Source organism: Perca flavescens, chromosome 8 (genome assembly GCF_004354835.1).
Source record: "Perca flavescens isolate YP-PL-M2 chromosome 8, PFLA_1.0, whole genome shotgun sequence".
Classification (NCBI taxonomy): Eukaryota; Metazoa; Chordata; class Actinopteri; order Perciformes; family Percidae; genus Perca; species Perca flavescens.
In genome coordinates this window covers 16586225-16601099 of record NC_041338.1, presented here as the reverse complement: position 1 = coordinate 16601099, position 14875 = coordinate 16586225, and the positions used below count along the sequence as shown (strand labels likewise).

The 14875-nt window shown below is 40.7% G+C and overlaps 2 protein-coding genes across 3 annotated transcripts in view; both read left to right on the top strand.

The window, feature by feature from the left end:
- The first annotated feature begins 2828 nt into the window (after positions 1 to 2828).
- On the top strand, positions 2829 to 9348 carry samtor (S-adenosylmethionine sensor upstream of mTORC1). Of its 2 annotated transcripts, none has more exons than XM_028586499.1 (5): positions 2829 to 3126; positions 6129 to 6270; positions 6419 to 6547; positions 6957 to 7071; positions 7403 to 9348. In XM_028586499.1, exons 1-5 carry the CDS (start codon positions 2967 to 2969, stop codon positions 8033 to 8035), a joined length of 1179 nt encoding a protein of 392 aa, XP_028442300.1. In that variant the 5' UTR covers positions 2829 to 2966; the 3' UTR covers positions 8036 to 9348. The 2 variants fall into 2 exon arrangements, with proteins under 2 accessions (XP_028442300.1, XP_028442301.1); XM_028586500.1 differs by lacking the exon at positions 2829 to 3126 and adding an exon at positions 5582 to 5943.
- Positions 9349 to 12776: 3428 nt separating this feature from the next.
- tmem168b (transmembrane protein 168b) overlaps positions 12777 to 14875 on the top strand; it is a 9196-nt gene continuing 7097 nt past the window's right edge. The window contains exon 1 of the mRNA XM_028585096.1: positions 12777 to 14362. Within this exon, the coding sequence (XP_028440897.1) occupies positions 13226 to 14362 (1137 nt within the window). The 5' untranslated portion in view covers positions 12777 to 13225. The remainder of the gene's footprint in view (positions 14363 to 14875) is intronic.

Genomic DNA, 14875 nt, shown 5'->3' with positions numbered 1-14875 from the left:
CAGATCACAGACTGAAATTGTCTTCAAAGACACATGACATTTTCCTGTAATGAGTTGGACTACACTTTACTCACCTACAAATGAACAGCAATGTTTATATACTTGGAATAGGTTTTATTTCCTCTAAAAGTATGCAAGTTAGTAACAGATAATCTAAAACTGCAATCAGTCCTTTTCCAAAGAAAATATTAATGCCATCAGTGGTATGTTATGTCATAGATCTGTGGTCATACCCTGAAACTCTACAAGAACAAAGAAACCAGATTCTTTCCTGACAGTTTGGATTCTTATTTGTGTTTCTGGTGTGTTGAAATGTTTTAGTTTTTTTTTTTTTTTTTATCTCGGGCTGCATTCCGATCAAATTGGGTATTTTGTTATCACCGCTTATCAGCATTAAAATATGTTTGGCATCAAGCTGACTTTCTGAGAAAGAATGGCACACGTCTTTAAGTTGTTCCAAACAGAGGGCAAACCTTGAGCCAAGTCCATGTGCATGTCTGACATGCCGTCTTTAACAATAGAAATGATAAAACAGATAATAATAAAATATCAATAAAACAGAAGTACTCTTCTGACCGTGTTCAATTCCTGTTCCTGATTTTGAAGGAACATAATGTCAAATCAAGTCACTTGTAATGATAGTATGTAGTCCCTACTCCCTTTTTGAACTTTGGCTTTTAGCTGTGTTTTGAGCTGAACACAGCTGCAGTAATGTACTCGCCAAGAGATTTCAACGAAGTCCACTGGGAGGATTAGCGCTCTCTTTTGCCAAATGAACATGAACATTTTTAGCCACCAAAAGAAACATAATAACATTTTGTGAGACATACAGAAGGGTATAACTATCTGTGCAAAGAAATGAATGACTATGCATTCCCATAGATCAAGTTCCAATCAAGCCTTCAGGGTCAGGGGTTTACTGCAAGTATCCTCTTTTTAATAAACTCGTAATCTGTTAGTTCTGTAATTCAACCAAGCCAGCCTTTCTGTCTTTTAAAGGTTCTAAATAAGACCATGAGGTTTTAAAGAGGAGTATCAGATCAGACAGTAACAAACTTCTCCTGTAAGTATGGTTGTATAATATACAAAGGTGTTGCCCACAAAGCAAAACCCATGAGAGCAATAATAATTTATTTTTATTAGCTGTGCAGGTGGAGCTTATGTTGGCCATATATTATCAGAGCATGCTGGCTGACCCCTACACCTGTTGGACTGCACATTCTGATAACACAACTGAGTTGAATAGCTACTGCAGCCTTCACCAGCCAACTGTCTTCATTTCCACACTAACAGATGCATGTCTGACCTCTTTCTGCTTTGACTTGTATTGCTCAAGTGCAGTGATTGATCAAATGTACCCGATGCGGATCAATGTTTGAAGAAGGCCATGGCGTTTTTTTTTATCATTTAGTGCTGTCTTTATACATAGAGTATACGAGACATTTTCATGTTTATTTAAAGCAATATTAACAAGCAAATTAAATTATTGATGATCTTTTGCACATGATTACTTTAAAAGTATATAATAGTCAATAGAAACACATCTATACCAGATATTAGAAAGGATGATATATATATATATATATATATATATATATGAAGGAACAAAATGGGAAAAAAAAAAAAAAAAATATATATATATATATATATTCATATATATGAAAATAATTACCATTTTATAGGCCTTTCTAATTTCTTTGTTAAAAATAACTCTTCCTGTTTACTCCTAGACTCTTTTTGTAAGACCTCACATGATGATGATCCATTAATACCCACTAACATAATGTTTTTATGGTGTAGTTACATCCTACACATGACAGTATTACAGTGTTATATGCAATTTTTCAAAGAGAGGAATAATTGTGTTCTGTAATAATGTATAAATACAGTCGGAATAACAAAAGTTAAGATACAAGTGCATTGTCTTTACTTCCATTTTACACAATCAATGTATAAAATGTACAATAGTAATCTTTGAAATTATTTTATTTTTATTTGCAACAACCGAACTCCAAAATCTGTCATGATAATCGTATTCTTTTTGACACATGTAGACTTAAATGCACAGGCATATTAAAAGTGTCAGCTACCTAAAACAAATTGAAAAGGACATCTGTTTTCGGAGATCTAAATTATTTTCGGAAATGTGGGGTCCGACTGTATTAAAAGATATATACACATTGGGTCCACATAACACTGGAACCATTGGGTGGCACTAATGCTACAAGTCAAATTGAATGCACAATGAAATACAAAATGTAACCATAGTCCTATAAAATCCTTTTAACCCTTTATGGGTTGTAAAATGTTTTTCATACTGATTGTAAGATGTTTATTTTTTATTTTGACATCACGTGCATACACCACGGATGTATTAAGAGAACGGCATACACTCTGCTTCACAAGAATAGGCTACTTGAACAACATTTAGCTAGACCTACTTATGAAAATATTTATGTTATGTTCATGAACATTCACCTTCCTTCCCTGATTCCACCATCGTCAGTGGAATAGAATAGTATAGAATAGAATAGGAAAAATCTTGAAAATTGATTCGTCCAATGTAAGGAATGTGTCTTTTTCTCACATAAAAATAATAAACACATCACAACACACAACGCAAATCCTCAACAACATGAAATCTTCCACATCACGGCAGTAATAGAGAAGTTGGGATAACTTCAGGAGTATTGAGATTTACAAGGCGCATTTAAACGCTCCATGGCACGCACTCACATGCCTATGCGCACGCACATAGACATATGTCTATCTGATGTCTATGCGCACGCAGGCTCAGGTACTCTTCCAGGCCTGTGATTGGACGACGGACTGTCAGTTCCAAAGCATGTCTGTCAAAGTCAACCAATCAACTTGCGTTTTGTTGGCCGGTGGAGCGGTTCGCCGGTCCGTTTGCTTCTGGGAAAAGGGGAACCAACTGGCTAGGGCAGCATCGGCGGTGCGGTGCTATGGACCTCAGGGACAATGTCGAGACAGGGGAGACGGAAAACCACACTGAGCTGTTCTACGTGCCGATTCCAGACGAAGCACCGTACAAGAGGGAGCAGGAGAAGCTGTCAGGGGTCGTCAAAAACGTTCACAGAAAACTGCGGAGGAAATACAGAGAGGGTAAGCAGCCTTATTAGTGGGCCCCTCTGCCTCTCTGTGGCCCTGCAGCCGAGTGGCTAACACTTTAACACGTTAGCTCTCATATACAACAACCTTTCCGTTAGCAGTGAACCCTAGTAAAGACAACTTATTCTGCTTGGTAACGTTACCCCTTCTAGCTAACGATGTTGTGTGGCTGGTTAGCTGTCGAGGCAGACCGCAGTGAGGGTTGCATTCAGCAAACAAGGCCTTTCAAGCTACTTCATAACATTAGCTAGCTATAACCACTGCAAATGTCATTGCCGTTTATTAACTGAAGTACTAGTGTGAACATGTATCAACTATTTTGGAAAACCAGTGTACATAGTGTAATAGGTTTCTAATGAAACCCAAACAGCCAAGATCAAGAGTCAAGATCTGTTGACCGTAAATTACCTTCTATTGCCTCTTTTATTGCCAATAAGTGATAACTCTGTGGCCTGAACAAACAGTTGGTGGAACTTTTACAATCTAATCTAATCTAATCTAATTAAAAATTAGATTTATTTCTGTTTTTCCGAACTGGACGGCAGACAAATAAGTTTCTTACATCAGATATTGTAAAAAACATATACCCCACAGATTCAGTGATGCATGTATTACACACAACAAACACACAGTTTGTTTGAAGACATGAAGCTAGAGCTTCTGTGAGTGGATCTAAGGAGCCAATTATATGTCAACTGCAGGGAAGGATAGGAAGGGCTCATAACGTGGGAGCTGAGGTAGAGATTGGTCATTTGCACAAAATTAAAAGAAAAGCCGTTGAGCTTAACCTTTTTGCCAGGAAGTAGCGCAGAGGTACGTGGCACAACAGGTTAATGGTCTGCCGCTAGGGCTGGACAGTATGGCTACAATATCGGAATATAAATTCTATATATCATATAGTAATAATTTGGGAAACATCATAGACAAAATTACGGTTGGTTGACCTTAGGATGGTACATGCTATTTCTTATACAATGCCTAGTATGGCAGGAGGTTTGGCATGGTCTGAGTCATTGCCTGGAAAGTCATCTTTGACACTACCTGTTAGAGGCATTGTGTTCTGACCTAAGAACATCAGAGACTGAAGTTTTTGCTCTTTATACTTAGAAATTAAGCTAAGATCCAAACTAACACTTCAGATACCACTTTAGGGTAGATTTACTTCTGCTTTTGCAATTTGAGGAAGTACAAAAAAGGCAAAATGTAACATTTAGTGGGAGCAGATGATTCTGAATCTGTGAATTCTTGGACAAAATGTTCGCCTGGGATGTTAACTCGGAACAAGCTCGTAACTATTTGCTAAATTTGCAAGACTATAATCGCCCCTATCAGATGCAAGAATGCAAAACTAAATGCAGCTTTATTTTCTCACGTGCTTGTGTCCCAGTGACTAAAATAAAGAGTCAGTGGATCTTTTTAAAGCTGTGAAGAGAGACTGTATCATAGTCACTGTGTGTTTTCATCACCAGCTGTCCGTCCTGAGAACAAAAACATTGGTCTTATTTCCTATTATGAATCAATTTTGGATAAGAGCATGATGCAAAATGGGAAGTTTGGAAAAACCCTTTCACAACACATTGGTGCAGACATATGAAATCTGAGTGTCAGAGTGCTCAACATCATTGCTCAGACGAAACTGACATTTCACTTTGCGGCACTGACAGAGGGGTTTATTCCAGCTATGAGCTTGAAGTTGAAGACCGCCGATGCTGAAGTGCCCTGGATTTAAAAACTTGCTACAATGCCTACCCACACTGAGGCTTTGTGCTGTTGATGCTCATTCTCTCCTTCTGAGGAAATGCGTAGTCCTACTGGAGACTGTGTGGGAGGTGAACACAAACAAGCAAATTCAAAACAGCAAGTGCAAATCTTTATCTTGAGCCAACTATTGGATTTAACTGACTTTGCAAGTATAAAAGCCCCAAATATCATGATTTAGGTTGTCTCCTGCTTGCATGCCTGGCTGGTGTGTTTCATATGACTGTCTCTGAATCAAAAATATGCATTTCACCATGTCACTGCTCTCTAATCTCAAAGCAAACAGCAAAAATAGATGAAGCACATCAAGACAACTTTTACTAGTTTAAAACAATTCATCAAAAATGTTTTTTTAAAAATCAGTTAAAGTAATATTTGTGGCATCAGTCTTGTGCTGTTGCAACATTGTCTACTATTAGTTATGCAGCAAGCAATGCATAAAGGTCATGTTTGGCTGTTATTTTTGTAGGTGCTGGCCCACCTTAAAATCACTACATAACCATGATGTAGTGTTTTAAATTATGTTAGCTTGAGTCATGTTTTAAATAAATCAGAAAATATTTGGAGTAAGAGAGACTAGTTGGTTGTTTTGGAGACTAGAACTGCACAGAGAAGTCGTTCCTGCTAGCGGACCTCATGAGTGGTTAATAAGTAAAGCGTGATCTGGTAGGCTTGGCATTGAATCACCGTGGTCATGCTTCTAGAGCGCTGCTGTTTACCACCACTCCTCTTGTTGTCTTTTCATTTCTGCAAATCTGAATCAGAGTTTTTCCTTGTGGTCATGGGATTTCTCCCTTATCAGCTTGTTTGCCTATGCTACAGGCTGTAAACTGTGAAGATGCCCTGGAGGGAATTGTTGTGGACTTTATTATAACTGTGAAATGGCTATTTGAGGAGGGACTTCTAGGGGAACAGTTCCACTTCTGTGCTGGCAGAGACGGGTGAACATGTAGGCAATGTAGCAGTAAATGTGGCCTGAACTTTTTTAGCAGGTTTTTTCCAAAAGACGTACTGGCATGTTTTGGTGCTAAAGGGGATTACCAAAGTTGGCAAGTAGGTTGTGAATGTTTGCTACTAGCTGTGGATGGATGTGTCCGACTAAAAGAAAGCAAAAAAAGGACTTCAGCATGATGATACCAGTAGTTTAAGCTGACTTTGAAGTTGTGAGGTGTGTAATTGACTTTTTGTGTTTATTTTTATTTGTCAATTCTGTCCTGATTTAACATCTCATTCCTTAGTGGGCGACTTTGACAAGATCTGGCGTGAGCACTGTGAAGATGAGCAGACGCTGAGTGAGTACGCCCTCGCCATGAAAAATCTTGCCGACAACCACTGGACCAAAAACTGCGAAGGAGAGGGACGCATTGAATGGTGTCGCAGGTACAACTGACCTCAGATGTCTTTCAGCTGCAGTTTTAGACCTCCTGACAGTGAAGTCTGACTCATCTACATCTGTAGGATTTGCTTTTATGGTATTTCACTGTCACTTTCACAGTCAAATTTGAGTGTCTCGATTTTATTTTCACAGTGTCTGTCAAGAATATTTTTTGGATGGCGGGATAAAAAGAATGTTAGAAAAGGATGAGAAAAGTGCGATGCTTGCCATGGGTCTGGCTGCAGCATCTGTAAGTGCCCAACCATACAGCACCATCCCCAGGTAAGCACACTGCTAGTGCAACTAAACTCTCACCCATTACCTAGGAAAATAATTACAGGAACCTGAAGATTCAAAAATAAGGTTTAGTTAGGTTTGTTTTTCTCTTGTTTCTTATAAAAAGCATCTTCACTCATATTTGTAAATTATATGTGGACCTTGTGCCTCATCAAAAGATCTATAATTTATTTTGTTAACGCACTGTGCTTGCATAACATTTTCTGTAACAGTCGGAAAGTTCACTTGAAAAGATTTAATGGGCACTTGCATGTGATGTTGTGTTGGGAAAAAAAGAAATCATCTGTCGGTTTAAATTTAACGATGTGGTTGTTCCAAAACAAAGAGGCACTGTTGGACGCAGAAGTCACATGTTGGTTTTGACATTGACGATCGTTCCACATTTGTGTTGTAGTTCTATCTCTCAGCTGGGGAAAATGCGCCTTCTTGACGTGGGAAGCTGCTTCAACCCTTTCTTGAAGTTTGATGAATTCCTTACAGTTGGTATTGACATAGTGCCTGCAGTTGAGGTATGCATGCTTATTCATTTTTGATTTTGTTTTAAATCCTTGTTGACACAAATGGAATGCGTGACGTTTTCCTGTCTGGTGATTCAGTGCTGGCATTAGCAAAGGCATCACCAGAAATGACTCATGCAGGGGTATCAGTGTTGTGGTTAGATAGTATGTGGGAACAAATTCTGCAGAAAGCAGAAGCAAAAACGGCTTGCTTTCTGCAGCTGCAAGTAGAGAACAACATAGGTGAAATGACAATGACAAGTTCATATAGAATAGCGAGAGCAAGAGATTGCATTAGAACCATTTGAAAGTGCTGAATTTCTGCCTGCATTCTCTCCTCCAGAGTGTGTACAAGTGTGACTTCCTCAACCTTCAGCTCCAGCAGCCGCTTCAGCTGGCTAGTGACGCGGTAGAGGCCTTTCTCCGCCAGCTCCACAACCCCATCGACACACTGCCTGCCCAGCTTTTCCATGTGGTGGTCTTCTCACTGCTCCTATCCTACTTCCCCTCACCTTACCAGCGCTGGATCTGCTGTAAGAAGGCCCATGAGCTGCTGGAGCTGCATGGCCTGCTGCTCATCATCACGCCCGACTCCTCCCACCAAAACCGCCATGCCCTGATGATGCGCAGCTGGCGCGTTGCGGTGGAGTCCCTGGGTTTCAAGCGCTACAAATACATCAAGTATTCCCACATGCATCTCATCGCCTTCCGTAAGGTGTGTCTGGCCACCACCAGCGACCTGGTGTCACGCAACTACCCAGAGATGCTCTACATCCCTCAGGACTTCCACTCCAATGAGGAGGAAGAGTGTGCCGATGTGCCCGTGCAGGTGCGCTCCGAGTTTGAGGATGACCAGATGGCTTGGGGCTTCACAGAGCTACCTGACACGCCCTATGATTCAGATTCTGGGGAGAGCCAGAGCAGCTCGGTGCCTGGCTTCCATGAGCTAGAAGACCCCATCCTTCTTCAGAGCTAGGCTAAACTAGTTAACCTACCCCCCTCTCTCCTTTTCTGTACTTAACTCTCACCTCCCCTTCAACTGCTGCGCTGCCAAATTTAACCTGCTGCATTCTTCTCCCACTTCTCCTCCCTCTTCTCAAAACAATGCAGTTTGCACAGTGTGAAAGAGAGAAGTTTACAGATTATATTCTCGTAGCCACACTCCTCTGAGAGTACACACACACACACACACACACACACACACACACACACACACACACACACAAAACACACACTAAGATGGATATATTTTGATAAATATCTAGATTTTTTAAGAGTGGGAAAGGGAATGCCCTTAAGATATCTAAACTCCCTGCTCATTGATTTCCATACCACCTTCCAATCAGCGTTCAATAACAAAAGTCAGCTTGTCTATATTCTGCACTCAGTCTCTATTTGAATAAGCTAGTGTGGCAGACTGCTTAGTACAAAAGACAAATACAGCAGTCTGACAGGAGTTTGATTGCACTGGAGGGACTGAGATGGAACAACTGGACTGGTACGCTTGCTTCTGTCACAGTCATGCAGCTAGACTTTCTGAAAATTCTTGATGTGCATTTAGTTTTCCAAGATAAAAAAAAAAGTTGATTTTTTTGAAATATATATTCTCAACATTCAAAACATTGGTGTTGTCCAGTGTAAAGTGTGGCAGTGCCATTTTAACTTGGCATCCTTTGAATGATGTGTGTGTCTTTTACAAGAAAGTGGTATTTGTAGCATTTTAAACATTTTCAGAACCATAAGGTAGGAGTATTAGGTTTACTAATGTGAAACTGTAACTGTGTTTACTCATTGTGTAACAAGGTACGAGTGTTTCAAAGTAGATATTAGACTTCTTTTCCTCCTCTCGTCCTCACAAATATTAAGACAACACATGTATGTTCTCTTGCAGAGAAATAGTACAACACTGCAAGTTGGTGACCCATATAAAATAGACTTTAAAGCACCAGTATCCTTTGACACAATTTTGTAACTTTGATGTTTAACTACATTAAGTACTCTGCCTCCAAAAAAAAATCCAGATCTGAGCTCCTCACAGAAAATGCACCTTGACAGAAGAGATTTGCACTAATTTTCTGTTTTGTCATACAGAACCTCTGAAACAGGTGAGAAACTGTAGAGTTTAGCAATAGCAAGCGAGACCAGATCTGAAGATACAGTATGCCGGGGGCGGTTTTAGCTAAAGACACTACCAGTTGAAATGTTAGTTAATAATGTTACACATACAGTACAGGCCAAAAGTTTGGACACACCTTCTCATTCAATGCATTTCCTTTATTTTCATGACTATTTACATTGTAGATTCTCACTGAAGGCATCAAAACTATGAATGAACACATATGGAATTATGTACTTAACAAAAAAGTGTGAAATAACTGAAAACATGTCTTATGTTTTAGATTCTTCAAAGTAGCCACCCTTTGCTTTTTTTGATAACTGTGCAAACCCTTGGTGTTCTCTCAATGAGCTTCATGAGGTAGTCACCTGAAATGGTTCTCACTTCACAGGTGTGCCTTGTCAGGGTTAATTAGTGGATTTTTTTCCCTTATTAATAAAAAAGCAAAGGGTGGCTACTTTGAAGAATCTAAAATATGACAGGTTTTCAGTTATTTCACACTTTTTTGTTAAGTACATAATTCCATATGTGTTCATTCATAGTTGTGATGCCTTCAGTGAGAATCTACAATGTAAATAGTCATAAAAATAAAGAAACACATTGAATGAGAAGGTGTGTCCAAACTTTTGGCCTGTACTGTAAGTGTGTGTCCTGCCTGTCCCTGAATGGGCTAAATGTGTGGGTGTGGTTGGGTTTGTCAGTGTGAATGAAGGAATGAATTTACGTTGAAGTGTTAATCAGTGGCACTTTATCATTGATCCCAAAGGCTGTCGCAGAATGTAATTATTTTCCTATGATGACAGTTGTACAACCAGTATGATGGGCCCATATGATAATGCCAGTACGTCTAAGGTGCCTTCTTTGTGCACATTTACTGTATGTTGCAAGCAGACTTTCATGCCCCTGGAGAAAATTAAACACCTTTGTCATAGTAATGGATAACAAGAAGCATTTCCAGTGTTGGTGTAATGCAGTTGTTCCCATTCCCATATCATATTCCAGTTAATGCACATCTCTCTGCTGATATCTTTTTTTTTTTTTTTTTACAGAAAAAAAAAAAAAAAAACAGTACAACACATATTTAGACTTTGAAGTTTTGTGATTGAATTGGTGCATTTGTCTTCCAATGTTCCTTTTGGTCCATTTGCATGAGTTGTTTAATCTTCATTATCAACATTTTCTTCAATGCAGAACAATGTGTGCTTATAGTATGGTTGTATTTTTTTTCTTTTATAAATGAATGTAAATGTAAGGTGTCTGTGTTTTTTTTTTCATGTGTATTTTGCACCTTTTTTATTTTTGAACTGCTCTGTACTGCTTATGAAGTTATGAAGGAATGCTTGTACCTCAAGAGATAGACTGGGTCATTTATTGACGTTTGCTACACAAACTATTTATCAGCATCAGTAGCGGTTGAACACATGCAGATACCTAGCCTTTGAGGCCATTTTGACACTGCGGTCATGTCCTCTATTCCTTTCAGGGGGTAAAGGTTTACTCTTGTATTTTACTCAAAGTCCTCTATACTACTACAAAAAAGAAACCCAAAAGTAAAAACTAAATAAAATGTGAAATACCGATATTTAAAAACAATTTTACGGACCTTTTTTCAGATAGGTGGGATTGCATTAAGGATTAACTTGAACTTTAAAATTGTGGCTGCTACCCTTTCTTTACATTTTGAGCACAGACTTGACATTTTACAGTATTACTTAATTTGGCATTGTTGACTAAAGTGCTACAGCAGTAGGCAGAAATATCTTGAAGTCAAAGCTTCCCCCTCACATTTGGAACATGGACGTAAATAAAGTGAGCTCCATTTTTCCAGTTTTGTTCAGTTAAAACAAACATTTTTAAGTGTATAAGTTTATTATTGACCCTTTAAAAAAACAATCTTAAAGGTGCAATTTGTAATACTGACAGCTAGTGTTTAAAATAGTTACTGCAGTACAAATTAAAAATAATGAGTTTTGCCAGACTGAGACCGCTGCATCCACACCAATGTTGCTAGACGCTTGTCTCACATAGCCAGACATTACTTCACAGCACAGTGGAGTAGCTAACGTTAGATGCTGGCTATATTGACAGTCATAAAAGCCCGTGCTCACGCGGAGCTCTGTACCCAACCGACAAGGCACATTTTTTCGGCTTAGAATTACCGTAGGAATCGCTTAAACGCAACAACCTCGCTGTCCTCCCCACCCGATGGACAGACCCACTTCCTAGGCTTAAAATATGATAGGACCCGCTAAAAACAACGCTGTCTCAATTGTTTTTGCGAGTAACAAACTCAGGTACTCTAGCTATATAATTCAATTTGAGTACACAAATCTTGAAATGGCATAAAATGCCCATCCCTTGAAGCTGTGATTAAATTAGCCTGAAGCTAATGCTTACCTGTTCAGGAGGAAATTAGCCAACTCGGCGTCCTCTTGGGCTCTAAAGGCACTGACACACCAACCCGACGACCAACCGCCGGCAGAAAAGGCAGTCGGACTGATCAGTCTCCCCGAGTTGGTCAAAAAAGTGCCTCGGAACACATGGAAGCGACGCCGACTTGGGTGTACGCTCTGCGCATGCGTGAGACGTAATGTCTCCATAACACCAGGCAGCGCTAATTTGTATTGTCGCCCGATTGTATTGACGATCTCGTATTTTACGAAAATAGTTAACCAAAACGTATTTCTAACATTTATTTTCATAACATTTTAAGCGAGAAATAGGCCATGCAGTTGCTGAATCTGTCTTCATTTCAGATCGACAAAGGTCAGTTTAAAGGTCCCATGGCATGAATATTTCACTTTATGAGGTTTTTTAACATTAATATGCGTTCCCCCAGCCTACCCATGGTCCCCCAGTGGCTAGAAATGGTGATAGGTGTAAACCGAGCCCTGGGTATCCTGCTCTGCCTTTGAGATGGCCGATCTGGAATCTTGCTCCTTATGAGGTCATAAGGAGCAAGGTTACCTCCCCTTTCTCTGCTTTGCCCGCCCAGAGAATTTGGCCCACCCGTGAGAGAGAGACACCATGGCTTTTAAACGAGCAAAGTGGCAGTTGGTCAGTTTTTAGGTCTGGTAGAATCTATCTACGTTGACCCTGTTCTTTTGTTTGCTGCTTTCATGGCTTTAATAATGGTAGGCCTACAGCTGTAGCGCACTGGGTTTACGTTTTACAGGTATATCTGGCAACCCTGCCTGGCTGTCAAACTGGGCAGTTATAACAATACACAGGCCAAAACACAAACAGAAATTCCATCACAGAACGGAAATTTCTAAAGGAGAAAATACTGGTGTATGCATTGTTGTCAAAAAAGATAGTATTTCAATTTAGCATGTTTCCTTAATATCTGATGACCCCAATGCATCATTGGGGTCATTTGGGGATTTCAGTAAATATATTACATATTGGACCTTTAACTCAAGGTCCATGTGAGATGCGACTAAAGCTCCGGATAAGGAAGTAATGAAGCTTATAAATTATTGTGAACCTTGACGAACATTTTCCGTCAAGGACATTGTCCATATAAATATTAAAATACGGATTGGGCCCATAGACTGTTATGATTGGGCCTTTAACCTTTGCTTTAATGTTGGGAAAGCATTTTTGACCCTTAGCACTTGCCGTAGTCGAAGCCAGCGCCATGGCGCCTGTCAACCAACTGACTCAAAACTTTTGACGTTACAAACTTTTTGAACGGATATGTAGCTAGCTATCTCTAATGACAGCTAGTTTCGGGCGCTCCTTCTTAGACCTTTTAAAACCATATCGGACATCAGATGAAAAGAACACAAACAATGATCTTCAAGATGTAAATGTTTCTGCGTGCCAGTGACCGGTGCAAATATGCATCGCTATTAGCTGACGTTTACGTTAGCTAGCTAGTTAACGTAAGCTAGCTACTTTCAACAAGTTAGCTAGCCAGTAAACCTAACGTTAGTTATACCTAGTTTTGGCGTCGCCGAATTTAAAATGTCATAACTGACAATAAACCGACTATAACTAATTAAAGTGCCTGTTTTTAGCTTTGGATATTTAGGCTTTCATATAAAAATGTGTCGTTTTCTACGCTACTGTGTCAGTCACTGCCTTCATGCAGCGATGACCCGGCTGGAGGAAGTCAACGGAGAGGTGAGCATGTGGTCGTCTGTCCGGTGGCTGGGCTACCTGTCCGGTCTCAACCTACTGGTCGCCTTGTGTTTAGGGGTCTATGCCCGGTGGGAGAGGACTGAGGAGACCACTCTTCTTGTCATTTTCGTTCTGGCTCTGATTGTCCTCGGAGTAGCAAGTATAGTGTACTACTACTTCAGCATGGAGAGGGTCAGCCTCAGTCTCATCCACCTGTGCTTCGGTTTTTTGCTGGGACTGCAGTGTTTCCTCAACAGTCCCACCCTGGAGAGCGACGTGAAGGAGCAGGTGGCCAACTACCTTCTGCTGGCCAGCGTGGTTATGAGGACGCTGTGGGCGCTCCTGGAGAGACTGTTCGGTGCTACTAGGTACCGTCCTGCCTTCCTCACCTCGGCAGAGCGGCTGGAGCTAGTGGGCTTTGCCTCCGCCAGCACGGCACTGCTCGTTGACAAGTCTTTGAGCGTGATGGTGCTGGTGGTGGCGCTGGCCACGGTCATGGTTGCCCTGCGGATGAAGGCTCTATTGGCTCTTCCCAACTTGGTCTGCTTCGCTGTCATCACCGCCCTGCTGTTCTTTAAGTCTCTGAGCATCGCCATCAACCCTTTCGCCCTCGCCTGCTTCTTCAGCCAGCTCATCTGCGACCCTCTGCTGGATGTCTACTTCAGTGGTCTGTCTGTGACCGAGCGCTGGCAGCCTTTCCTGGTGTGGCGGGGCCTGTGGCGCCGGCTGTCCCTGCTGCCTCTGCTGCTGGTGGAGGTGGCGTTCATCATTCTGGCCGCTCGGAAGCTGAACGATCTGGACCAGTGGTACCTGGTGATCCCAGGCTTCGTTGTCTGTGTGCTCTTCTGGGCCATCTGCCACGTGGTGTTTGTCATCACAGTGTGGGGCTTTCACACCAAGCTCAGTGAGTGCCAGAGGCTGTGTCTGTCCCAGGGGCCAGGTGTCAGTGGCCTGGACAAGGTTATGTCCTCAAAGGGCATGAGACATTTCTGCCTCATCTCTGAACGTCTGGTGCTCTTCTCGCTGGTGTCAACTGTTGCTGTTGCTGCTCTTTGTTGGCAGGTAGGGGCAGCCAGACAACACACACTTAGTGTATGTATGTGTGTGTATGTATGTATGTGTGTGTGTGTGTATATGTATGTGTGTGTGTGTGTATGTGTGTATATATATGTATGTGTGTGTGTGTGTGTGTGTGTGTGTGTATATATATATGTGTGTGTGTATATATGTGTGTGTGTGTATATATGTGTGTGTGTATATATATGTGTGTGTATATATATGTATGTGTGTGTATATGTGTATGTATATGTGTGTGTGTGTGTGTGTGTGTATATATGTGTGTGTATATGTGTATGTATATGTGTGTGTGTGTGTATATATGTGTGTGTATGTGTGTGTGTATATATGTGTGTGTGTATATACAGTGGGGGAAATAAGTATTTGACCCCTTGCTGATTTTGCAGGTTTGCCCACTTACAAAGAATGCAAAAATCTACAATTTTAATCATATGTACATTCTAACAGTGAAAGACAGAATCCCAAAGAAAATTCCAGAAAATCACATCATATGAATTT